This window comes from Crotalus tigris, unplaced genomic scaffold (assembly GCF_016545835.1).
Source record: "Crotalus tigris isolate CLP2741 ecotype Arizona unplaced genomic scaffold, ASM1654583v1 scf7180000019504.1669754, whole genome shotgun sequence".
NCBI classification, from domain to species: domain Eukaryota; kingdom Metazoa; phylum Chordata; class Lepidosauria; order Squamata; family Viperidae; genus Crotalus; species Crotalus tigris.
Window position 1 is genome coordinate 882,000 of NW_024097569.1, and position 26,197 is coordinate 908,196.

Here is a 26,197-nt window from a genome sequence, read left to right on the forward strand (position 1 = left end):
TTTCCCAGTTGCAATGTATGGCTGTGAAAGTTGGACCATAAGAAAGGCTGAGCGCCAAAGAATGGAGGCCTTTGAACTCTGGTGCTGGAGAAGACTCCTGCGAGTCCCCTAGACTGCAAGGTGATCAAACGGGTCAGTCCTGGAGATCAACCCCGACTGCTCTTTAGAAGGCCAGATCCTGAAGTTGAAACTCAAATACTTTGGCCACCTAATGAGAAGGAAGGACTCACTGGAGAAGAGCCTGATGCTGGGAAAGATTGAGGGCAATAGAAGAAGGGGACGACAGAGAATGAGGTGGCTGGATGGAGTCACTGAAGCAATAGGCGTGAGCTTAAAGGGACTCCAGAAGATGGTAGAGGGCAGGAAAGCCTGGAGGAACGTTGTCCATGGTGTTGCGATGGGTCGCACATGACTTTGCAACTAACAACAACAACAACAAAGCAGCAACTTCTTGAAGACCATTATACTTTCTTTCAACTCTTCTCCAGTCCCTATCAGCTAAACCAGCAACTTTAAGATGCGTGGACTTCAACTCCCCAAATTCCCCAGCAAACAGCAGGATTTACAAGATTTTATCTAGTGACAACTTAGTCACTAAAAGAAAAAGAATTACCAATCTTTTCTCCCAGAGAGATGGGTTCACTGGGCAAAGAAGGATTGCTCACTCCGTACTTGTTCACTGACCGTACTCGGAAACAGTAGGACTTTGCCTTCTCCAGACCAAAGACAGGAAAAGTAGTGGAACTGACGGGAATATCCAGATTAACCATCTGCCACTTGCCACTGCCTGTGATGGACTGAAAAGACAGAAAGAAGACCACCATTATTTGTCATAAAATGGCTTTGTATCAGCCTGGGGCGTTCTCCCAGGGGAAAAGAATGACCAGCCCTGCATTTTCATGACCAGTGACCCAATGTGGAAATCTGGAAATCCATGGGAATTGACTTGGTAAGGCTCAAATTAGAGGTCTTGTTAGAAATTATGGAAAGTTGCATAACTTGTGATGTAGAAATTAGAATGTTGCCTACTGACTATGGTTCTCCTCCATTGGATGGTCTACTGTGAAATGTAAAACTAGCACTGAATATGTTATTATTTTTCCATCTTGCATCAATCTCCTGTATCCTCTTTTTTCTGCCATGTCCCCATGATGTTGTCTTCATCTCAACTCCAATGGAGGGCACCAGGATTCATGGACAATTATTTTTAAGTCCTCAAATTGGTTTGAGAAAGAACAATGTGTTTCACTTTGAGAGCGGGCAACTAAATTTCATTTTTGATGTGTGCCGTTGTGCCCACGGTAAAAAAATGACAATAAAGGTTATCTCATCTTATCTTATCTCATCTCATCTCATCTCATCTCATCTCATCTCATCTCATCTCATCTCATCTCATCTCACCTTACCTTACCTTACCTTATCTTATCTAGAAAGAACTTGGTTCAGAAAAACCTAAATGAAGTTTGGTCTGATCTGAAGGTGGCTTGGGGGGATTGATCTACTGTATCTGCTGTTTTCTTACCTTTTCTACATAGTAGCTCAGTGGCTCTTTACCTCTGGGATCTGGCTCATCCCAGGAGAGGATCACATAATCTTCTCTAGTCTCACTGGCATGAACATTAGTGGGAGGCAACGGGATCTTAATCTCAGCTATAGGAAGAGAGAGTTAAAATAGCCATCACACACTGGAGCTCTCATACAAGACCAGATTTACAATAAGAAAAGAATGGCTAGGCCTGTGGCATGGTATCTTCTAGTAAAGTTGGACTTCTCTTTCCATAGTTCCTCAGTCAAGTCCAAACTGTCTGGAGGGCACCAGATGGGGGATGACTGAAACAGTGGGATCAAGGGATGGGCCTATAAGGGAATAATAGAGCTGAACATCAAAATTTTGCCTCAGAAGCTCTTTACTTAATTCTTAACATCTCCAAGAGAATGTACTTCATAGACCCTGGAGAATCATTGGCAACTGGGTAGAAGATACTCAGCCAGAAGGATTAGGGCAGTGGTTCTCAACCTTTCTAATGCCGCGACCCCATAATACAGTTCCCCATGTTGTGGTGACCCCCAACCACTTATACATCACCGGGTGCCAGGGGCGTGGCCAAAGAAAAGGGGGAAAAATGGTGGACAGCCTTGTTTGGTGACCCCTGTGAAATGGTCATTCGACCCCAAATGGGGTCCCGACCCACAGGTTGAGAACCACTGGATTAGGGTCTGGTCCAACTTAAGGCAGCTTCCTGGATAATTCTTTGGTTATCAGAACTTCCACTTGTAGTGAAAGGGACAAATTGTAGAATTGCCACCCCTCAAAATGTATAAGTAGCAGTTCACTGTAACATGAAAACATCTTTGGGATAGAGTATTTATCAGAGGAATAATTAAGGAATGAGGTTCCTATGAACTTACGTTCCAGTTCGTCTTTTGAAATTATAATTGTCCTCATCCCATCGTCATAAGGAATATCTAATCAAAGAAAAAGAAAATTAATACTTTGGAAGCCATACATTATAATTTATAGGTATATAAATTATAGTTCAGTTGAATTATCAAACTGAATAGACCCAGTGGATTACTTTGGTTTGTTTAATTCAACCAAAGGGAATATTTGAAAGTCCTAGGACAAAAGTAACCACTTGATCAATCTAGCAAAATCTTTTGAAGGCAGTCTTCAAGACAATGTGGGCTACCAATAACTTCAAGTAAAAAAGTGATACAAAGAATGATTATCCTATGCTAGGGGTAGACACCTTGGCTCTTTTATGACTCATGGACTTCAACTCCCAGAATTCCTGAGCCAGACATGCTGGGAGTTGAAGTCCATGAGTCATAAAAGAGCCAAGGTTGCCTATCCCTGTCCTATGCCAACACTTGGATGTGTTGGCACAGAATAATTATTCTTCATACCACAATTCTTTTACTTGAGGCTATTGGTGGCCCACATTGTCTTGAAGATTGCCTCCAATTTTTGTGAACCTTCACGTGGTCTAAACCAAGAATGACGTACTTAGCAACCTCTTTGCTTCATTAGGATCAATCATTGTCACAGGACTGCTGGCCTTTGAAGGGTTACTGATTCCTGCACAATTGACAGCCTTCACTCGGAACTGGTAAGTCTTTCCTTCTGTGAGACCCAAAACTGGTGACCTGCAAGTTTTCACCAATTGCTCATTGTAAGGAACCCATTCATCTGTGTCCATTTCACACCTGGAAGGCAAAAATGACACTTTTGTACAATTGATTATGATCTTGAAAAAATAAAAAAAATGGAGGGAAGGAGAGAGGAAGATTGGAGTACTATAGAGTGTAGACCTTTCAATGTAATAACCAATGATGGGGCTTCCACCATTATCACTGGGAGGTACCCATGAAAGTATGAGGGTATTTTTGTTCACAGCATGACATTGTACAAGGAGAGGAGATCCAGGAGCACCAGCTGTTGCAGCTGCAGCATCTGGGAAGGACAGGAAGCTAGGGTGAGATTATTGAGTCAAGACAAAAGACATCTCACTTTTATCTACCACATCCTGAAATCATTGTTGGTGATGGGAAGTGTTCACTATCATAAGTACAGCATTTATGCTGTTGGCTACACAACAGAGACAAGTTTCATTTGAGTAACTTTGGGACAGTCACTTTCACAGCCTTGAGAAAGGACCATCTACTCCCAGTGTTTCTCAACCTTGACAATTTTAAGGCATGTGGACTTCAACTCCCAGAATTCCACAGCCAGCAATGCTGGCTGTGGAATTCTGGGAGTTGAAGTCCACATGCCTTAAAATTGTCAAGGTTGAGAAACACTGATTACTGTATATATGGTGTTTTGAGTTTATTAAGAAAATTAGAGATACAAAGCTAACTCCTAATCTGTTTTTCTCTCTCTCTCTGACTTTCTCTTGAACTTCAACCAGCCAGCCTTCTCCAACTGGACGTCTAGATTCTCTAGAAGTCTTGGTCTACAACCCTATCAATCTTAGCTAGTACCAATCATGATTGGGAGGACTTTATTCCCCATACAAATAATCCTCAACTTACAATAACAATTGGGATTGTAAGTCAAGAACTATAATGCACCAATACTGCAGTCTCCACATACTGCATCAGCTACATCTACATATCACCAGGCTGAAGGAAAGCCTAGGGCAGTGGCTCTCAACCTTTCTAATGCCGTGACCCCATAATACAGTTCCCCATGTTGTGGTGACCCCCAACCACTTATACATCACTGGGTGCCAGGGGCGTGGCCAAAGAAAAGGGGGGGGGGGAAATGGCGGACAGCCTTGTTTGGCGACCCCCCTGAAATGGTCGTTCGACCCCAAATGGGGTCCCGACCCACAGGTTGAGAACCACTGGCCTAGGGTTTCTCAAATGGTGCTCCATAGAACCTGGGGGCTGCATGAGAACTTGTGAGAGACTAAGGGCATCTTTCATAGCCAAGCTGAGTGCAAGTTGTAAGAATGACAGCCTGGCTCAACCGGAATCTATTAGTTGGAAAAAGCTCACAGAAATGTCTTAACATTAAACTGTCACATCAATAATGGTGAACATACCCCTAACAAACACGTAAGCTTTTTGTTCACTGTAGCCGTCTTGTGTCGGGATACGGATGCTGTAAAAGCCTTCATCCTCCTTGTAAGCACAGGATACTATCAAGGATGCCTCCCGATCCTCACATTTGATTTGCCGGTGGTCAGAATCTTTCAGCAACTCACCTGCCATACAGGACATAAGCATCGCCTTGTTTTATCCAGTCAATGCATTCATACTAGAGATGATACTTGGCACATCTTCAGAATCTGGAATCCTGAACATTTTCAGATTTCACTCGTGAAATGTGCTGCCTTTGACAAACAGTAGGATATTAGTTGAAATCATAAAAAAAGGCAACTCCTCATTCTCCTTTTCCACTGCCGGCAAAAGCAGTTTTGAGGGACAAGTTGAAAAAAAAAAGTCCTATTGGTGGATATATTTTAAGGCAAGTCTTCAACAATTGGCAGCAATTAGTAGACCCCAGTTGATCTCAGAAGCTAACAAGATCACCCTATAGTTGGGCAACAACAACAACAACAACAATAATAATAGTTGGAAGGGACCTTGGAGGTCATCTAGTCCAACCCCCTGCTCAGGCAGGAAACCCTATACCATTTTGGACAAATGGCTGTCCAGTCTCTTCTTAAAAACTTCCAGTGTTGGAGCATTCACCACTCCTGGAGGCAGGTTGTTCCACTGGTTAATTGTTCTCACTGTCAGGAAGTTTCTCCTTAGTTCTAGGTTGCTTCTCTCCTTGGTTAGTTTCCACCCGTTGCTTCTTGTCCTGCCTTCAGGCGCTTTGGAGAATAGCTTGACTCCCTCGTATTTGAGATATTGGAAGACTGCTATCATCTCCCCCCTCGTCCTTCTCTTCGTTAAACTAGACATACCCAATTCCAGCAACCGTTCCTTATATGCTTTAGCCTCCACTCCCCTAATCATCTTTGCTGCTCTCCTCTGTACTCTTTCTAGAGTCTCAACATATTTTTTACATCGCAGTGATCAAAACTGGATGCAGTATTCCAATTGTGGCCTTACCAAGGCATTGTAAAGTGGTATTAACAAATCATCTGGATATATCAGTAATGTTGGTTAGATTGGAAAAACAAAATTCATTCTAGCAGAAATTAGCGGCGAACTAGTTCCAAAATGCTACCAAGAATATTGGATGGATGCAGTCACTAGGAGTACAAATAAGCTTGACCTGAGCTAAGGGCACTTTTATCCATAATAAGGAGCAATTTGATTTTTCTTCCCACTGAAAATGTCTAATTCACGTGATAAATTGTATGGCTCACAGGGGCTCATTCGTTGCATTATGCAAACTACTGAAATGAGTTACTTCCCAGCCAAGTAAAGGGTGTTTTGTTTTGTGTAAAAGCACCATCACATAATTGGCATCCAAAGATGGGGAACAAAAAGCTGCTAAACCTGATGCAGCATATTTTGATGCTTTCTCAGGCAGCATTGTGGCTATAAATACAAACCGTCACGGAACCAGGAAATGTTTCGTTGGTATTCTTGAAGGTCTGAAGTGAAAGTGCAGGAGAGGATGAAGGCTTCCTTCTCTGTAGCAAAGATGGGCCTCAATGTGCTGGCGAAGTCAGCTTCTATGTCTCTGAGTCTCTCTAAGGAGCAAGCAGATGTTGAGTTAGAAAGAAGGTTGAACACTGATGGCCAAAATAGAATGAACGTCCTCTTCTGACTTGAGGAATTTCTACCCTATTCTTCTCACAATGTGCCCAGAGCTGTCTGAAGCTGGTCTTCAGCTGTACCAGTCTCACTTCACAGATCACCATGAATGAGAAAGAGAGACAACAGGAGAAAAGAGGTCCATGTTACCACTTTCCAAAATGTATCTGTTCTTGTGTCTACATATAATATACTTTGAGCCGAGGTGGCCCAGCAGTTAGAGTGCAGTACTGCAGGCCACTTTAGCTGACTGTGTTCAGCAGGTCAGCGGTTCAAATCTCACCGGCTCAAGGTTGACTCAGCCTTCCATCCTTCCGGGGTAGGTAAAATGAGGACCCAGATTGTTGGGGGCAATGTAAAAAAATATATATATATATACATACATTGCTTACTGGTGTACACCGCTTAGAGAGTGCTTGCACTTAAAGCGGTATATAAGTCTCATAAATAAATAAATAAATAAATGTGCATTATAGCTGTTAATTCCCCATCATCACTATTTGGGTGCCCCCAATTACTTCTTGGTCTTTCTTCCCACCTTTTACTAACCAAGAGAAGAAACCAGGATAAAGGACGAGCAACTTCTACTTACTTTTATAGATTTCTGAATCAAATCCAGATTCCATCCCATAATATTCTACAAGAGGGTAGAGGGGAGTTGGTGGGGGAGTGGGAAAGGAAGGGAGAAGGAGAAATACCGGCATAGGTGAAGGTGCATTTCACTGTTTCATTTGCAAATAATAATGTACACAAGTAGTTTTAAGTTGCAATGCAGAAAAACCCATATCGAAATCAGAAGAGGTGAGTCTCCGAAGAGCTGCAAGAACACCAAACTGGATGGAAATCCAGTTCTAGCCTCCATCAAGCTTTTTTGTTTGTTTGTTTGTTTCTTTTAGACTAGTGGTTCTCAACCTTTTTAATGCCGTGACCCCACAACCGGTCGTAAGTTGAGGACTTCTCAACCGGTCGTAAGTCGAGGACTACTCAACTGGTGCAGCACCGTTTGCAGAATGGGACTTTTGGCGGGCTCAGCAGGGCAGAGACAGCCTGGACAATTCCTATTGGCTTTTGAAAGCCAATAGAATTAGACTCTATTCAAGAGAGTCTATTCTATTGCCTTTCAAAAGCCAATAGAATAAAAGGGAGTAGCACAGCTAAGGAAAAGGGGGGGAAAAAATGGCGGACTGCGTTGTTTGGCGACCCCCGTGAAATGGTTGTTCGACCCCAAATGGGGTCCCGACCCACAGGTTGAGAACCACTGTTTTAGACAAAAACCAGATTGAGCACTCTTAGCCCGGAGAAACACCCTTTGCATAAAACTGTTGTAAAACAGCAAAGGATGATTAAATTGGCAACTGCCCTCAACCAGGTGTTTTCCAGTTGTTGGAATACCCTCCCTCCTATCACATCTAGCTAAGGGAGTGCTGGGAATCTTTTTCCAACATGCCTGGAAGAGGAAAAAAATGGCAATGTTTGGATTAATGGATGAGTAATGGAAATTGCTCAGAAAACAATTGGGAAAACGCCTCAGGTGCTGAAACCCACATCGCTTGTATTGCAACAGCGCATCTGGGGAAGGAATATGTTTCATGCAGAGAACATCTGGCTTCGCAGAATGTTTCTGCGCTTGTCCAAGTCAAGTCGAGACTTACTCCTGACAAATACGGTTGCAAATGAGTTGGCCTCGCCATACGAGTTCTTCACTTCCACACTGTATTCAGCAGAATCATCCAAAGAGCATCTGAAAATAACAGCAAATGACACTGTGGGATGCTCCAGTTGTTTCGTATTTAACCAAAAGCAAAGGGTTTCCCCAGCCAGTGTGTACTAGCTGGGGAATTCTGGGAGCTGAAGTCCACTCGTCTTAAACTTGATGAAGTTGGGAAAGCTAATGGTATGGTGACTTTCTATTTCAACTTCATTACATGATCTGTGAATTTTGGTTTCTCTTCACTTGTTTTCACATAACAGTCTCTTAATTTCTGCTCATATAATTCATTTTTTTTCCAGATTACATGGGGAAGACACAGGGAAACATCAATTGATTCAGATGATTTATGCAAAAAAGGAGTCAGGTTTTGAATTAACCAAGGTCAAAAGTAGCCAAGCTTACCAATTTGCAAACGTGCAGTTGTCTATTGGTTAGTGATCTGTGTTAATGTGGGATGGAATCACAACCCTTGTTTTTCATTGCTTTCTTAACTTTGTGACATCCCTTTGCTTCTGAGTTCTTACAACCAACCTAAAAATTAATCCTCTTTAGATTAATCAGTTACCTCCTGATATCCAAGGTAAGCATTCCAAATTCATTCTTCATTTTGTATTTCCCTGCTGGAGCAACACGAGGATCAATTCGAACTCCATTTTTAAACCTGGTCAGGTGCAAGAGAAGGAAAATGAAGATTGTTAAGGGAGGCTTCTGGAAATGTTGAAATCACATAGGGTTATGCATTTTGAATCATAAGCCAGGCAGAGTCATTGACTAAGGTGGACGGCTATAGAAATTGATTGATTGAATGAATGAATACAATGAAAACTATTTGAAAGAAGAGTTTCTGATTTCATTAAAGCAACCAAACTTTTCTCAGCCTTTGCAGGATGGTGCTGTTCTCACAAGAGATTCAAAGCATTTCTTTCAAATAATTTCCCCAATCTAGTGTCCTTCATATGTGAAGAGTTTCCAAGCACAACGGTGTTTGTAATGCAACACATTTGGAAGGCACCAGCTGGAAGAAGCATGTATATCAATCATAGTGAGCTGAAAAGATTATCAAAAATCAGTACAGAGCCCTTATTCATCTATGTACAACAACAACAACAACAACAATAATAATAATAAAGTTGGAAGGGACCTTGGAGGCCTTCGTGTTCAGGCATGAAACCCTATACCAGCGGTTCTCAACCTATGGGTTGCGACCCCATTTGGGGTCGATCGACCTCTTTTGTGGGGTCGCCAAAGGCGGCGATCCGCCATTTTGTCCCCTCCGGGGGCGCGCCGCGCCTCCGGGGGGCGGTGCCACGCACGCGCGCCGCGCGTGGGGGCGGCAGCACGCCTCCGGGGGCGCCGCCGCGCATGCGCACCGCACATGGGGGCGGTGCCACGCATGTGCGCCATGCGTGGGGGGCGCCGCCGCGCATGCGTGCCGCGCGTGGGGCCCCGCCCCCATGCGCGCCGCACCACGCATGCGCATAACGTTTGTGTGACGGGGGTCGCCGTCACATAAACGTTGAGAACCGCTGCCCTATACCATTTTGGACAAATGGCTGTCCAATCTCTTCTTAACAACTTCCAGTGTTGGAGCATTCACTGCTTCTGGAGGCAGATTATTCCACTGGTTAATTGTTCTAACTGTCAGGAAGTTTCTCCCTAGTTCTAGGTTGCTTCTCTCCTTGATTAGTTTCCATCTGTTGCTTCTTGTCCTGCCTTCAGGCGCCTTGGGAAATAGCTTAACTCCCTCTTCTTTGTGGCAGCCCCTGAGATATTGGAAGACTGCTATGATGTCCCCCCTTGTCCTTCTCTTCATTAAACTAGACATACCCAATTCCAGCAACCGCTCCTTATATGTTTTAGTCTCCAGTCCCCTGATCCTCTTTGTTGCTCTTCTCTGTACTCCTTCTAGAGTCTCAACATCTCTTTTACATCGTGGTGACCAAAACTGGATGAAGTATTCCAAGTGTGGCCTGTATGAGACCCTAGATGCTCTCTGTTTTTCTTGCAGGCATTTCATTACCAAACTAGGTATCATCATCAATCATCACCATCATCAATTTATTTATATTTTTTGCATTTGTGAAAGATCTTCCCCTATGATTAAAAAAAACAACAGCTGAAGGGGAATGCAATGATGTGAGGAAGCCCCATAGAAAGCGAGTGAACAAAGTTACAAAAAGGGAAGTGCTTCTAAGAGCAACCACAGATTTCCAGAGAAAATAAGTTTGGAGCTAAATCAAAACTTAATCAAAAGCTCCCCAGATGGGATGGTTTCTGAACAGATGCATTCTTTAAAACATCCTTCTGGAATTTGGGAAATGCATTTAACGTTTTCCAACTGTAAACTCTTTCACCTGCGGAGAAGGAAGCTATGTTAATTTCATTCTCATCATCGCTTTAAAAAGAAAAACATCCAAGCAAGTAAACAAAGCGAGGATTAGCTGGAATCAAATCAGTTCTTCCCATATCCTCAACAAGGCATAACATGTCCTACAATTATAGGGAATAAGCAATAGCCCTTGCACATTTAAATGCTCCATTGGGAAAAATAAATCCTCACCTGCATTTAAAGTTCTCCTTCTTGCTATTTATCTGTGAACAGGATCAAATATCCAACCACGTCCACCTTTCTAAGCTCAAAGGGTACAATCCTGAAAAGTCTGCAATCTGCTGATGAGATCAAGCGACTTTTTCAGAATATGAGAATAAAAGAGTTGGAAAGGACTGCTCAAGCAGGAGACACCATATCCTTTGAGACAAGTGGCTATTCAATAAAGGAGAATATTGGTAGCTCAATTGAAACTATGGTTAAATCTGTCTATATATTTTCACAACATACAGACAGATTTCAGTTGGGACCATTTCAGTTGGGAAAATGTAATCATTCTAGATCAGTGGTTCTCAACCTGTTGGGTCAGGACCCCATTTGGGGTCGAACGACCATTTCACAGGGGTCGCCAAACAACGCAGTCCGCCATTTCCCCCCCCCCCCTTTCCCTTAGCTGTGCTACTCCCTTTTATTCTATTGGCTTTTGAAAGCCAATAGAATAGACTCTCTTGAATAGAGTCTAATTCTATTGGCTTTCAAAAGCCAATAGGAATTGTCCAGGCTGTCTCTGCCCTGCTGAGCCCGCCAAAAGTCCCATTCTGCAAACGGTGCTGCACCAGTTGAGTAGTCCTCGACTTACGACCGGTTGGGGGTCGCGGCATTAAAAAGGTTGAGAACCACTGTCCTAGATCAAACCAAGTCCAAAAATGCCAGGGAATTTTTAGAAGCCTGGCAGTCTGACAAATTAGTCATCAATAGACATGTAGACATGAAAACATCTATAGACTATACAAAAGAGACAATCAACCAGCCAAAAGGGGAACAAAAAAGCCCAAACACCTCCCCACCAGCAATCAGCACCCAGACCAGCATATATGAACTTCAAGGTTAACATCAGACCAACAATCAAGTAAACAACACCCCAACCAAGAAACTTCCAAAGAACCCAACAGTAAATAGCCCAGCCAAAGAATCTCAACACTGACAGGCAAACTACGATAATATAAACTGACAGCCACCAGCACTTCTTACCAGCACTGAAGATGTTACCTAGTGTGAGTAATAAAACAGATGCAAGAAGCAAGCAAGTTCAGAGAGCACCAAGGACCCCTGTCAAATAGCTATTCAATTTCTTCTTTAAAACCTCCAGCAATGGAGGACCCATCTTTCAGAGGGACAATGAGTTCTTCTTTCATAGTTTCAGAGAGGCAACGCCAACGTTTTCTTCCTGGCCCACTTACCAGGTGACCTTCGGCTGAGGGTTAGCCAGAACAGTGCACTCCAGCGTGACACTCATCCTCTCCCAGACTGTGTGAGCTCTCAGGGGGATCCAAAACATGGGTGCCCGGCAGGACAACAGCTCCATCACCTCCTTTTCCAGTAGCGCCTTCGCTTCAGCCTTGGACGAGAATGCAGAAGGTTTTATAGCTTTTTATCTTACTGTTCTATAAATACATCCGCAGATATGGGACAGGGAACTATTAGCACCCTCTGGGTGTTAATGTTAAAACAACACTTCCCTTTAGAAGAGCTAAATTCCTGGTCATCACTTGGACAGTTGCATTTATTTTTCAGGTAACAATGCTTTACCATTGCCATCTTTGCAGGCCATAAATCTGAGATTTCTTGGGTGTTTCCCATCTAAATAACAACAGCGTCCCACTGCTTAGTTTTTCCCAGATCAGCCAGGTTAGTCTAGGTACTACAGTAACAATTGCCTAAAAGTTTCTCCACGGCTTTTGGATTGCCTACTCTTTACAGTGGCACAAAGGCTGCCATCGAAACAAGTAAACTGTTGCTTTGTTTCCCTCATGCAACTTTTGCAAAGAAAGAAAAATGAAGAAAGGGATGCTATTGAATGTCACACATCATGATAGCCGTATTCCAATACTTGAAAAGTTGCCACAAGGAAGAGGAGGCCAATTTATTTACCAAAGCACCTGAAGGCAGGAGAAGAAACAACGGATGGAAGCTAACCAAAGAGAGAAGCAACCTAGAACTAAGGAGAAATTTCCTAACAGTGAGAACAATTAACCAGTGGAACAACCTGCCTCCAGAAGCTGTGAATGCTCCAACACTGGAGGTTTTTAAGAAGAGACCGGACAGCCATTTATCAGAAATAGTACAGGTCTCCTGCAAGAGCAGGAGATTGGACTAGATGACCTCCAAGGTCCCTTCCAATTCGGTTCCAATGCTGGTTACATTAAAAAAAAGAGCTTATATGCTGGGTGTTTACACTTGCAAAGCTTCCTCTGGAGAAATGTATGTATAAAGGAAGAACATCATGGTAAATGCCCCAAAGATGCTGTTTCCCCAAAAGGCAACTGGATTTTCTTGGTTTTTTTTTTTCTTTGAAAATGTTTTGCTTCTCATCCAAGAATGTCCAGAACTGAAAAGCTTGTCAGTAAATGAACAGTCATTAGGTTGAGGACTATTTGTACTCAAACAGTTTCATAGTTGGGGTCCTTGGTGCTCTCTGAGCTTGGCTGTTTTCTTGTAGACATTTCACTATGTCAGTGATGGCGAACCTTTTAGAGACCGAATGCACAAACTGCAACCCAAAACCCACTTATGCATCGTCGGGTGCCGGGTGGGTGGGGCCCATTGGCTGGGCGTGGCCCATTGGGTAGGCGTGGCTGCAGTGGTAACGGCAGACTGGGTGGGACTAAAACGTTCAATCAATCAATTCCAACTTTACAAGATTATTTTTTCCCGCGAGAAGTTGAAATTGATTGATTGATTAAACTTTTTATTTTTGCACATGGCGGTGGAGGCCTAAAGCAAAACGATTTTATAAAATCCAGCTGAAGGCCTAGGACTGGGGCGATGGTGCGCGTGCCCACAGAGAGGGCTCTGAGTGCCGCCTCTGGTACCCGTGCCATAGGTTAGCCACCACTGAATTAGATAACAACATCAGTGCTCTAATGATGATACCTAGTTGGGTAATGAAACATCTGCAAGGAAAGCCACCAAGTTAGGAGTGCATCAACTCACCCCACAAGTCAACCCTGAGCTACAAATATTCTCTTCTATTAGTTACGTAGTTCCTTGGACCCCAAAGCTAAATTATACTCTGCGGATCATATTTCAAGCCATCTCCTCCCAAGTGCCTTCAAAAACCCCATTGCTTACCTTCCTCCGAAGGGCCATCCTGTCAGCCTTCACCCGCAAGAACCGGCAGTTTCTGATGACATCCTTCTCTAGTTTTTCCATGTCATTCCCAAAACGAATTCTCTTCTTTCCCCTCTCCTCCAGGTTTAGTATAGTGGCCTTCCGTCTCATCCTGGTTTCCCTGAGGAAGATGAAAATGTGTTGGAAAGTCCAGTTTTTCAAATTCAGAAATAGGCCTCATGCTAACGCTAAATCTTCGCTTTTTGATTCCTTTTTATTCTAGCTCCAGAGAAAGGTGAATAATCAAGTCTCACCCATGCATTACTGGGCATTTCTCTACTAGTAATTTATAGTTATTCAGTTACTATAATTTCACCGTATGACATATGACAGTGATGGCAAACCTTTTAGAGACTGAGTGCCCAAACCACAACCCAAAACCCACTTATTTATTGCAAAGTGCCAGGGCCGCATCAGCATTGTGGTGGCCTCGGGGGGGGGGGGGGAGAGGCGCCTCTGAGTGCCGTCTCTGGCACGCAAAAACAGGGACATAAAAATGGGCCACCCTGCTGCAAGGGGCAAAATCGGCTGCCGCCGTGCCACAGGGTGCAGATACAAGGTGCTGCACCATAAGAACAGGGCAGGGCTAGTGAGTATCATGCAGGCACTAGCCCCACCCCATTTGTAGTGTGTGCATGCTCATGGCCCCGTGCGCACATGCACACATGTAAAATGCTTCCCTCTCCCTTTTCTTCCAGACCACCAATCGACAGTGGTTGGTGACCTCTGCTCTACCACCCCTACTAGAGTTTGCTAGTTGGCCGCTTCGCCTCCTTTGTGCTGGGTGGGGCTCCAGCGCCGGGTGGCAGTGGCAGCCTGATGGACCTGCTGCTGGTGGTGGTGGTGCGCGTGCCAACAGAGAGGGCTCCGAGTGCCACCTCTGGCACGCGTGCCATAGGTTCACCACCACTGACATATGAAGTTAAATGGAAATTGCTAATATGGAAATATACGTGCTAGTTTCACCTATGTCAGGGAGTATTTGTACAAAAAATGCTAAGGCAATTGGATTGTTAGATGTCTATTTATTACTGTTTTAAAAAATAAGAATGTTTATATTGTGGATATAGGTATCCTCGATTTACGACCACAACTTGAGCTAAGCAAAGCAGTAAGTGAATTTTGCCCCATTTTACGACCTTTCTTGCCACCGTTGTTACGCGAACCATTGCAGTTAGTAACTCAGTTGATGTGAATCTGGCTTCCCCATTGACTTGGTTTGTCAGAAGGCCAGAAAAGTTGATCACGTGACTCTGTCATAAATACATGCCAGTTGCCAAGCAACCAAACTTTGATCACGTGACCCTGGGGATGCTGCAATGGTCGTAAGTATGAAGAGTGGTCATAGGTCGCTTTTTTAAATTAAATTTTATTAGATTTTATAAGGGTAAAGAAGGGATAGGGTCGGTATGGGTATTGAATAGGGTTGAGGAATAGGGTTAGGATAGGTACAGTAATGGGGTTGCCCCCAACAATCATTCCAACGCTTTAGCAAGCGGACTATCATCCGGGTACAGATATTAAATAACAATAATTAATATAATATTAAATAATTATAATCACTAAAGATAGCAATAATCATGAGAGTGATAGTTAATCAGTAAATATCATTCAGCCTATTAAATTTCACATTCCTTTCTCGCTAGATCGTATTGTTAACCACTGATAAAAATTTTTCCCATGTTTTAAAATAAACGGAGTCTTCTTTCTCTTTAATCTCTAATGTTAGTCTATCCATTTCTGCACATTCTAAAATTTTCGTAATTGTAATCTGGTCAGATGGTAAATTTTCATTTTTCCAAAATTGGGCAAATGCTATTCTCGCGGCTGTCAGTACACGTAACATTAAGTATTTGTTCTCCTTTCCATAATTATAGGTCACTTTTTTTCATGCCGTTGTAACTTTGAACGGTCACTAAATGAATAGTTGTAAGTTGAGGGCTGTCTATTTAAAGTTTTCCTCTGGATGTGGCCTTCAGAGAAATCCGGAGGCGGTCATCAAAATATTTAAGGTGACAGAAGGTGAAAAGAAGTCCATCACTGCAGAATGTAATGTTAACTATATTTATCAAGTGGGCCTGGCGCAGAAAAAAATGTCCTTCCAGTAAATCATTGGACATACCAAGATTCTTCAGTTGTCAGCGCAAGAGCAGATGCAATGGTCCTATCCAGAGATGTGAAACTTTCTTCTTCTTCGCTGTTCCAAGAAAGTTGAGATGGCAGACAAAAAAAAAAAATAATAAGTGAATATTTGGAGACATAAATATTTGGATGAAAGAACGGGCAATGATAAAAATGTTTCGTAAATAAAGTATTCTGTCTGGAGAGCTTGTGCATAAATAGTGGAGACTATTATTATGCTTGTCTGTGCAATAAACCGAGAAAAATACAGTGTAATAAAATCAAACTCATTTTGAGCCTGAATTGTTTCCATGACATGCTTACCATTCCAATTAAATGTAAAACAATTGATTGCATTTAAAAGGTTGGTTTAAAACAGAGGTCCCCAACCCCCAGGCTGAGGGCCAGTACTGGTCCTTAATCAGTGGTGGGATTCAAATATGTGAACAACCGGTTCTCTGTTTGGATGCCGCTTCCAGAAGTCCATTCTGGGCCTGGGCAACAAAAAATTAGCTACTGGTTCTGCCAAACTGGTGTGAACCGGTTGAATCCCACCACTGTTCTTAATGCAAAGACTGACTGTATTAAGTATTGAGGGTGCCAAAGAAAGAGTGAATGGACATTAATTTTCCAAGCAGCACTGTTGAATTTTCTTTTATATTATTATTTTAATGGCTTTAACTATTATTTGGAGCTCTGCTTAATGGAGTTCTTTCAGAACTGAAGACAAGATTAAAAGACCCTGAAATGAATGAATAATGCAGCTACCAAATATGTATTCGTAGAATTGCAATGTAAGTGAGCCATCAGGCTGTGGCGTTCTTCTCTGTTATTCAGCGTTCTAATCCCATTGAAAGCAGACTATGGAGCTGAGACTGAAATAGCAGTGGTGTTACCTTCCAATTCTCTTCATAGCTTTCTGTACTTAGTGTCCTACAAATGTATTAGGCTGAGACCTATAGTTCCCAGCCAATGTTGCTAGCGAACATGTGGCTAGAAATAAAGTCTAGATCTAAACATCTGGAGAACATCAAATTGAGAAAGGTGCTTGACACATTTACTTGGGACTTAGTGAGGGGAGTTCAGTGGCTGTATTCACACAAGACATATAGCCAGGTTAAAGATTATTAAACATTATTAAGATATGCTAGATACATTTGCATAATATGTTGAGTTGGATTATGGTTAGGTTTTGATAGCTTCCTGTGCTATGGAAACTCAACCCAGTGAATATATTCATTTTCAAGGTATTGTACATTAAAGCCTGTCCAAATTAGCTGAGTTTACACAACAGGCAAGCTTTCACAGAAACTAACCAAAGAAGTTGAGCAGGTTATGAGAATACAACCACTAGCTTTTAAATGGATCATACGAGATATATCTCAGATCCCTTCTCTCAACCCGGACTCTGTTATTTTCTTAATTCCTAAACTCACCTGGTCCTGAACTTGGACTTTCTTGTCTGTGAAGTCATTTGCAAATCGCGGTGTCTCTCTGCCTTCTGCTCCTCTTCTCTGTGGTGGTAAAAGGTGTGGGTTGTCATGATGGAGATCAGAGGATTCCTGTCTGCCAAAAAACATCAAGAGTCCAGAGTCACAGAGATGGGCGGGGAGATGGGTGGCATAGATATTAAAAACAAACAAACAAGCAAATCATTCAATAAAAGTGAAAAAGAAGACGAGAGGAGGAAGAAGAGAAGGAACTGAATTCTTTCCCCTCCTTCTTTTTACAACCCTGTAAAGCCTTTTCTAAAAAGCAGAGACATCACCCTGCCAACCAAAGTGCGTATAGTCAGGGCCATGGTTTTCCCAGTTGCAATATATTTTTCCTGGGCTCCAAGATCACCGCAGATGGGGACTGCAGCCAAGAAATTAAAAGATGCTTGCTCCTGGGGTGGAAAGCTATGGCAAATCTAGACAGCATACTAAAAAGCAGAGACATCACCCTGCCAACAAAAGTACGTACAGTCAAGGCCATGGTTTCCCCAGTTGCAATGTATGGCTGTGAAAGTTGGACCATAAGAAAGGCTGAGCTCCAAAGAATTGAGGCCCTTCAACTATGGTGCTGGAGAAGACTCCTGCGAGTCCCCTGGACTGCAAGGCGATCCAACCGGTCAGTCCTGGAGGAGATCAACCCCGACTGCTCTTTAGAAGGCCAGATCCTGAAGTTGAAACTCAAGTCCTTTGGCCACCTAATGAGAAGGAAGGACTCACTGGAGAAGAGCCTGATGCTGGGAAAGATGGAGGGCAAGAGAAGAAGGGGACGATAGAGAATGAAGGGGCTGGATGGAGTCACTGAAGCAGTAGGCGTGAGCTTAAATGGACTCCAGAAGATGGTAGAGGACAGGAAGGCCTGGAGGAACGTTGTCCATGGGGTCGCGATGGGTCGGACACGACTTCGCAGCTAACAACAACAACAAAGTCTTTTATCAGGGCAGAGTCGGAGTGACTGAATGCTCACATTTACTGGTGGGATGCCCTTCCAGATGCCTATGTGGAGTTTGCAGCAGTTATTTTCTCTTTCTGCCCTGACAGAGAAACATCTGTCATCACCTAGAATTGAACAACAGATGTTTCTCTCTCAGGGGGCAAAGAGAAAATATCTGCTGTGAACTCCACGTAGGCATCAGGAAGGGCATCCCACCAGTAAATGCCCAGCTCCGTCATTCATCTAGAGAAGAGACGGAATCAAATAAAGTGTATTAAACCGTTCATAGGTTAACATATAGAGTACATTTCTTTCCATCCTTCAAAAAAAAAAAAAAAATGAAGCCCAGCTGAAAATTCCCCTAAGCATGAAGGCTCAACCTCTGCATTCCTTTGAAGCCTAAGAAAATAATTTTCAAAAAGTGCAAAAAGCTGGTCATTTCCTTGGTATTGTCACACATCTGGGCAGGGGAAAAGTCTGTTTTTATTCACAAGAATATTTTTTTTTAGTTTTCTTCATCTCTGAACACAAGGTCCAAATCAGTAGAACATCATCATCATCATCATCAACAACAACAATAATAGGAAAGAAATGGTTAACAACTGCAACAAGTGCTTATTTGTGGTCCTGTCGATATTTGAAAACTCTCAGAAGCCTAACTGGGAGGTGAACGAAAATGGGATTAGGTCAGTTGCTTTCTTAAAGATAGAAAGAGGGAGAGAAACAATGCAGCTCCTCTTGGCTGATGTCCATTTCATGCTGTTGGTTGCCAAAGACAAGCTACAATATCTCCCCCCCCCCCGGCCGGGATCAGGCTCCATTTAGACACAGCTGAAATGCTTGTGGGATTCAATGCATGCAGCCTTCCAAAGACACATTCATCCACCCTGCCAAACAATTTTAGGAACCAGCTCACTATGGCTGGGAACAAATGCAGGATTCAAACATAGGGCAGAGCAAGGTGACCATCTCAGGTGGCAAATGCCAGGACAGGGGAAGAGAAGGGCAGTGCCCTGACAGTTCTTCAAGAACATCCTGGCCGTTGGGAGACAGCTGGAGAGGTCACACCATCTGCCCTGGTCTCCATTCAGCCTGGTGTTTGAGAACTGGACAGGAGGCCCTTCACACCTCCCTTGGACCCCACCCCACACTCTCTCTCTAGAACAGTGGTTCTCAACCTGTGGGTCGGGACCCCATTTGGGGTCGAACGACCATTTCATGGGGTCGCCAAACAACGCAGTCCGCCATTTTCCCCCCCTTTTCCTTAGCTGTGCTACTCCCTTTTATTCTATTGGCTTTCGAAAGCCAATAGGAATTGTCCAGGCTGTCTCTGCCCTGCTGAGCCCGCCAAAAGTCCCATTCTGCAAACGGTGCTGCACCAGTTGACTTACGACCGGTTGAGTAGTCCTCGACTTACAACCGGTTGGGGATCGCGGCATTAAAAAGTTGAGAACCACTGCTCTGGAACTAAGGAGAAATTTCCTGATAGTTAGAACAATTAATCAGTGGAATGACTTGCCTTCAGAAGTTGTGGCCGCTCCATCACTGGAGGATTTTAAGAAGAATTTGGACAGCCATTTGTCTGAAATGGTATGGGGCTCTCCTGCCTGAGCAGGGGGTTGGACTAGATGACCTCCAAGGTCCCTTCCGATTCTGTTATTCTCTGCACCTCTCCAAAGGAGGTCACGGCCCTATATGTTTTATTAAAAACTGTAACCGACAGCGCAGGGTTTCCTAAATTGCGAGGTGTACAGCAATGTTTAAATCCACCTTTTCCAAAGTTTCGTTCCACTGTTTTCATAGTTCATTTACTGTATGTTCATTGCAATGATTGTTTTTTTTATGGAGATGCCTGTATATTAAGATTACACTAAAGGAAGGTGTGAGGGCAAAAATTTTAGGAATCTCTGATTTGGGGGAAGTCACTCCTCTCAGCTGTTGGCCGTTTTGGAATTTACAATCTGGCAACAACAGATTTGGAGGAGACAAAAAAAAATCCAGCTGTTCAACAGACATCAGAAGTTATTTTTCTGAACTCTGCCATTCCTTTGCTTGAAAGAGCATGTGTTGGTACAGTTGTATACTTTGTTCGCGTGCGAATGATGAAGACACATGGCGATGCTGAACAAACACTTTATTTTCCTTCTACAACAATCAAACAAAAGCAAAAGACACGCAGGCCTTTTTATATGGCCAGAAGCCCAGACAGTGTCAACCAATAGGAACAGAGCATTTTTGCGCCTTGCGCATGCGCACAAGGCCAGCGCCGCTCTGTCTGGTCCCGGGCAGCTTTTGGAATGCCCACGACCAATGCAAAGTCTTGAGCCTGCTTTTGCGGGCTCAGGACACAACAAGCTTGATTTTCTTTTGAAAACTCTGGCAGGCTTTGAAGATGGATATCAGCCTTTCAATGTAGGCCAGGTAAAGAAACAGGCATGATAGAGGCTGCACAAATGCTACTTGATTGTTGTAGCATCTAGCAACAAAATCTTGAAAACCAGTGGCAAAGTGATGTGGAGAGCAAGCCAACTTGGCTGTTTGGGATAGCTTGCACACTCAATGAGTGTGACTGAGGCATTAATGAAGCCATCTTTTGTAGCTTCCAATGATCAGGATTGACTCTGGCATCTGACAAGGTGAAGCAACCACTTCGGGAAGCTGGAAGGAAGAGTACCAAATTGTGAAACATCTGGATGGGAACAGGAGGTGCAGGAACAGGGATGCTGACAGAGCCAGATGCTGACAGAGTAAGGCGGTAGGAATAGGCACTGAGGCTGGAGATCTTCTGGACCACCCAGGGCAGTCAGCATCCCTGTATCCCAGAAACAGCACAATCTTGGCTTTTGCCTGAAAAGTAGCAAAATATTTTGGACCATCCCATAGGTAGCCAGATCTTCAGAAAGCCAGGAATAGAAATAGAACAACATCTTGAGAACAGATGACTGGTTTAGTAGACGGAAAGAATCTGGTCAAATGTGTAACCTTTTTTTTTTTTAATTTGAAAGCTCTCTTTTAATGTCATGTTTTATACATACGTGAACTTTTGATGTATCCAACAGTCTGATTTTTTTTCTCTGTCTACAATATTTGGTAAAAGATATGAATCAAAACTTAGGAACTTCAAAATGTTTTCTGAATCTTACCGATCTGATTTGGGTTCATATATAAAAAACATTTTGGCTTCATAGGCACGAGGGATTTTGCCTCGCTACCTATCAAGAAACCTTGGTTGGATTCACACATTATGCAAAGCCATCACACACTTTTTTGGCTCCACTTTGGCATGTTGTGTGAATCCAGCTAATGCAGTATATAAATCAGCAGAACATGTAAACCTATCTAAGGACTTCCTTAAGAAAATCATGGTGGAATTATTTTCTCTTTCTCTCTTTAACTGATTAGCTAGCAAAGCAAGAATGATAATGAAAGAGGTGATATGAAAACTTAGGATAATTATGACAGACAGTACAGTCTGGTCCCTGAACAAGATTTTGAAAAGAAGCAGGAGAAGAGAGAACATGATAACACTGATAATTTCAAAAATCTATTAAAAAACCTTCCCTATATTTTATATATTCCTTTTATTGAAGGAGATTTGATTTTACGGTATGCCTCATATTGGACCTGAAGACATTTTGTAAATTTTCATAGGAACATATCAGGCTAAGACTTTTAATAAACTGTTTACGCCTGAACACAACTGACAGATTTTAAAATAGCCCATGTGTTACAGTGAAGAAACAAAAAAATACTCAGCACACATGTCTCTATCACTCTTACATTGGTGAAGCTCAGGACAAGAAGACCAGCTTCAGGAATCCAACAGAGAGATGAACAACTGTTTTCTTAAATTCAAAATTCAGAGCGTTGTTGACAGGTTGAGGAAGAGCTAAGAAAAGAGAACTATTGCAAAGTGAAGTGAGGGTCAGGCTGGATGAAGCAATAAACATCTGTGTCAAGAATTTCTGAGGAACCTTGTCCAGACTAGGAGCGTCAGGGACAGGCAGAGACATGGACATCTCAGGAACCTTTGGGTTAGGTTAGGTGAATGCAGTGCCCTCTACTTGGAGAAAATGGTTTGCCAACTTCAGTTAACATGGACTGGAACAACCATGATGTAATGTGCACAACAGGAGCCACACCATACTTATTCTCAGGTCAGTTGTGCAGGTTGCCCAATGACTTATAAGACTATCTCAAGGTATAGATGTGTTGACATCAGGATCATAATGGCTTGGATGGTCAGATTTTATTGGTAGACCCTGGCATATCCACTGAATCCACAAAGATGATCTAATTTGTGGTGCAACCAATGAATGATGGCTGAGTTACAAATAATAATAATAATAGTAATAATAATCAGCAGAATAGATGAGAAAGAACTGGAGAAGATAACAAAATACAAAGACCTACAAATAGAAATAGAAAGACTGTGGCAAAGGCAAGCAAGGGTAGTACCAATAGTAATAGGCTCCTTGGGTGCAATCCCAAAACAACTGGAGCACCACTTGAGCACCATCGGCATTGACAAATTTGCCATTAGTCAATTGCAAAAGGCAGCCTTACAGGCTTCCATCCTATGACAATATATGTAATACCATCAAACATCCACATCTGCCTATCCCAGGTCCTTGGGAAGGACTCGATAGGTAGACAAAAATGCCAAATCCAGTCTGAACATCTAGCTGACTGTGCGATGATCCATAATAATGATAATAATGATAATAATGATAATGATGTTGATGATGATGATGATGATAATAATAATAATAATAATAATAATAATAATAATAATAATAATAATAATATAAAGTTGGAAGGGACCTTGGAGGTCATCGAGTCCAACCCCCTGCTCAGGCAGGAAACCCTACACCATTTCGGACAGATGGCTGTCCAGTCTCTTCTTAAAAACTTCCAGTGTTGGAGCATTCACAGCTTCTGGAGGCAGGCAGTTCCACTGATTAATTGTTCTAACTGTCAGGAAGTTTCTCCTTAGTTCTAGGTTGCTTCTTTCCTTGATCAGTTTCCATCCATTGCTTCTTGTCCTGCCTTCAGGTGCTTTGGAGAATAGTTTGACTCCCTCTTCTTTGTGGCAGCCCCTGAGATATTGGAAGACTGCTATCATGTTGCCCCAGGTCCTTCTCTTCATTACTCAAGCAAGTTGTTCTTTATGTGGCCGGCCTCGTTGGTGAGCTTTTTGCCATTAGACCTATATCAGAATACATTTTTCTCCTGAGTTTAATGTGTTTGCTTCTGGGTGAAGAAGAGAATTTGATCCTATTATTTTAATGCTTTGTTGGTTGCATGGTGATTGCATTGTGGCAAACTCTTTTACGAAAATTAAATGAAGAGCAGTATGCAAATGAATATTATTAAGATGTTCTGGTTCTTGTGAGCTGCAAGAGAAAGGCCATAATGGATCAGAGGGCATCTGAGAAGAGTTTTTTCCTTTGCAAAATGCCATGAACAAGATGTTCTTGAACTCCTAATCCTTACACTTCTTCCACAACAATCTTGTCTGTGTAAGGTAGCTTGGCTGTATTTCACCTAGGATTTTTTTTGCTGCAAAAGTGACGTAATTCTTTTCATGGGGCAAAACAGAAAAAGGAAAAGCAATGGGTTTGGCCTTGAAGGAAGCCCTGCTTATCTCTCTGCCTGCCTGAACTGATACTTGCCAAAGCTGAGAAAAGATTCTGCACGGGATGCTCAGCAGGTACAAACACATCCTTTGAACAGGTGGCTGATCTGAGTGGGTGGAAGACAGATGCTCCAGGATTTTGCAAACACCAGTTGAAACAGAAAGGATGAAAAGAATTATTTTCATTGCTCCCAAACGGGCATTGAAGGGGTGCCCAGAATGGTTGTGCTGGGGTTTTGAGAGAGGGGAATCAGAAAAGTTTAAGATGGCAGCTATGTCTCATCCTATTTTATGAGTACGGTTCCTCTGAGGCCAATTTACAAAAGGATCGCCCATCCCAATCGCAAAACATCTCAAAATTGCAAAAAGAGTTTGCAATGCAAAAACAAGTTCCCTTCTTGATAATCTGCACACCTCTATTTCCCAGGAAATTTTTGTGTTTGTAAATCATACTTTATATACAGTAATAAATAAGCATATATTTGGCAGATTCTTATCAGGATTATGGTAGTAATTTTAAATCAAAGATTTCTGTTGATCAGTTGCTGCAGAAATACTCTTTTCTCTCTCATACAAGATTAGTTCAATAAAGCTAAGCTATGGGGAAATTTAGGACAGCTAAGAGGAATTTGACCTGTGGAATTCATCACCACAAGATGTTATGGTGGCCACCAGCTTGGATGGCTTTACAGCAAAGACAATGAAACACATTTATAGAGGAGAGGATTGTCAATAGCTACTTTACACAGTTTTGCCTCCTAAGAAGTATAAAAACAAAATAGGAAGAGGCCATATCCTGCTTATTGTCTTTTTTTCAGATTTGGGGAAGTAGGAAATATAATACCTATTTATACAGGTAGTCTTTGACTTACAACCACAATTGGAACTAAATTCCCGATCTTAAGTCATTATAGTCAAGGCATCTGTATGATCGAACCTAATTTTACAACATTTGTGCAGCGGTTGTTAAATGAATCTTCATGGTCATTAAGAAAATGCTGCAGTCGTAAGTTCAAATCCATTCTTTTGAATGGATGTGTTTTGCCAGAAACCGGCAAAAATTGCCAGAAAATGGCAAAAACCATCACAGAATGGGAAGCTACCAGTTCTAAATTCAGTCTGGGTGCCAGGCATCCAAAATGCAGTCACATGCATTTTGCATAAGTGTGTGTGTGTGTATGTGTCTATGTTTGTGTGTGTGTGTGTGTAATGACATTTTACGATGGCCAGAAGTGGCTTGTGGGCTGTAAAGCAGCTGTTCTGGTGTGTCAAAATTTCAAAGGGTTGTTAAGCGATAATTGTAAGTTGAGGAATACAGTTGCCTTTATCTTACCTTTATGGATTAAAATGAGAGGGAAAAACTGCCCCTTAAATTGTATTCCGGAGATCATATGATACCATTATGGAGACCAGGATATTAGACTGGTATGTAGACAACCTGCGGTGTTAGAAAAATGAGTACTTGGCCCATTTATATTCATCATGCTTGCATGTGGGAATTAGAATACCCAGTCCCTGTTTATGGGAAACCACAGTTTGCTGTTGCATCAGAACCTATAAGCTATACTTTGCATTTACCTAAAACAGGAAGGTTTAGTCATGAATTCAGCTAGATGTGGCCATGATTTGATATGATGTAATGCAAATATCTCACTGTCACCCAGGCTACCTTTATTGATAAATAAAGGAATGCAACATATTTTAGAAATAATAAACAGAAGTAAATTTAAAACGGATAAGCTCTTTGGGGCCTAATGTAAAAGAATGGATCTTTTATTTTTAATAGTATTCCTCTTCATAATAACTTGAGGCAGAGGAAAAAAACAGAACAAAATGTTTTTGTAAAATAAGCTGGTGGGATAGTTATCAAACTATTATTTCACACAAAGTAAAACTGAAGGATCCCAAACAACCTTTCAAAGCAAGTTACATATTTGAGAAGGGAGAAGATCACATACCTTGATTTAACAATCTGAGGATGAAAAATATTTCCCCAGTGCTTAGGATCCCAGTGTATTAGAGGAAAATCTGAGCAGGGTTGATGAAGTTCTGAGTTCTGAAGAAGAACAGAACTCACTGGAGCGATGTCCGTCCCTTTCTTGAGGGCATTAAGCATGACTATCTCCACAAGAATGTGTCTAAGGATAAACTGCCCACCCCTTCCGCCTTAAATATAGAATTATCTCATGTCACTTCAATGACAATGGAGCAAACCATCCAGGATTTATGATCGCTCTGCATTGAGACAGCCAGATTATTTTTCTGGCATCGGGAGTAGCCATATCCATTGTCAGACCAGAGCTAGCAAGAATAGCTGGCGTGTGGACTCGCGCATAATGCTGCTTTGAACAGATGTCCA

General features: G+C 42.4%; 1 protein-coding gene across 2 annotated transcripts in view; it reads right to left on the reverse strand.

Annotated features, from left to right (window-relative positions):
- MYOM3 (myomesin 3) overlaps positions 1-25,946 on the reverse strand; it is a 52,262-nt gene extending 26,316 nt beyond the window's left edge. Inside the window, exons 1-15 of one of the 2 annotated variants that reach the window (XM_039363019.1) lie at positions 25,797-25,946; positions 17,210-17,339; positions 15,775-15,849; positions 13,614-13,773; positions 11,723-11,880; positions 8,499-8,594; positions 7,875-7,963; positions 6,815-6,859; positions 6,018-6,158; positions 4,551-4,712; positions 3,313-3,454; positions 3,008-3,207; positions 2,410-2,466; positions 1,523-1,650; positions 614-797 (exon numbers count right to left, since the gene is read on the reverse strand). In XM_039363019.1, coding sequence (XP_039218953.1) covers positions 614-797; positions 1,523-1,650; positions 2,410-2,466; positions 3,008-3,207; positions 3,313-3,454; positions 4,551-4,712; positions 6,018-6,158; positions 6,815-6,859; positions 7,875-7,963; positions 8,499-8,594; positions 11,723-11,880; positions 13,614-13,773; positions 15,775-15,849; positions 17,210-17,316 — 1,744 coding nt within the window. In that variant the 5' untranslated portion in view covers positions 17,317-17,339; positions 25,797-25,946. Of the gene's footprint in view, positions 1-613; positions 798-1,522; positions 1,651-2,409; positions 2,467-3,007; positions 3,208-3,312; positions 3,455-4,550; positions 4,713-6,017; positions 6,159-6,814; positions 6,860-7,874; positions 7,964-8,498; positions 8,595-9,760; positions 9,783-11,722; positions 11,881-13,613; positions 13,774-15,774; positions 15,850-17,209; positions 17,340-25,796 lie in introns of those variants that run through there. The other variant, XM_039363020.1, reaches the window with a different exon arrangement.
- Between the last annotated feature and the right edge of the window lie 251 nt (positions 25,947-26,197).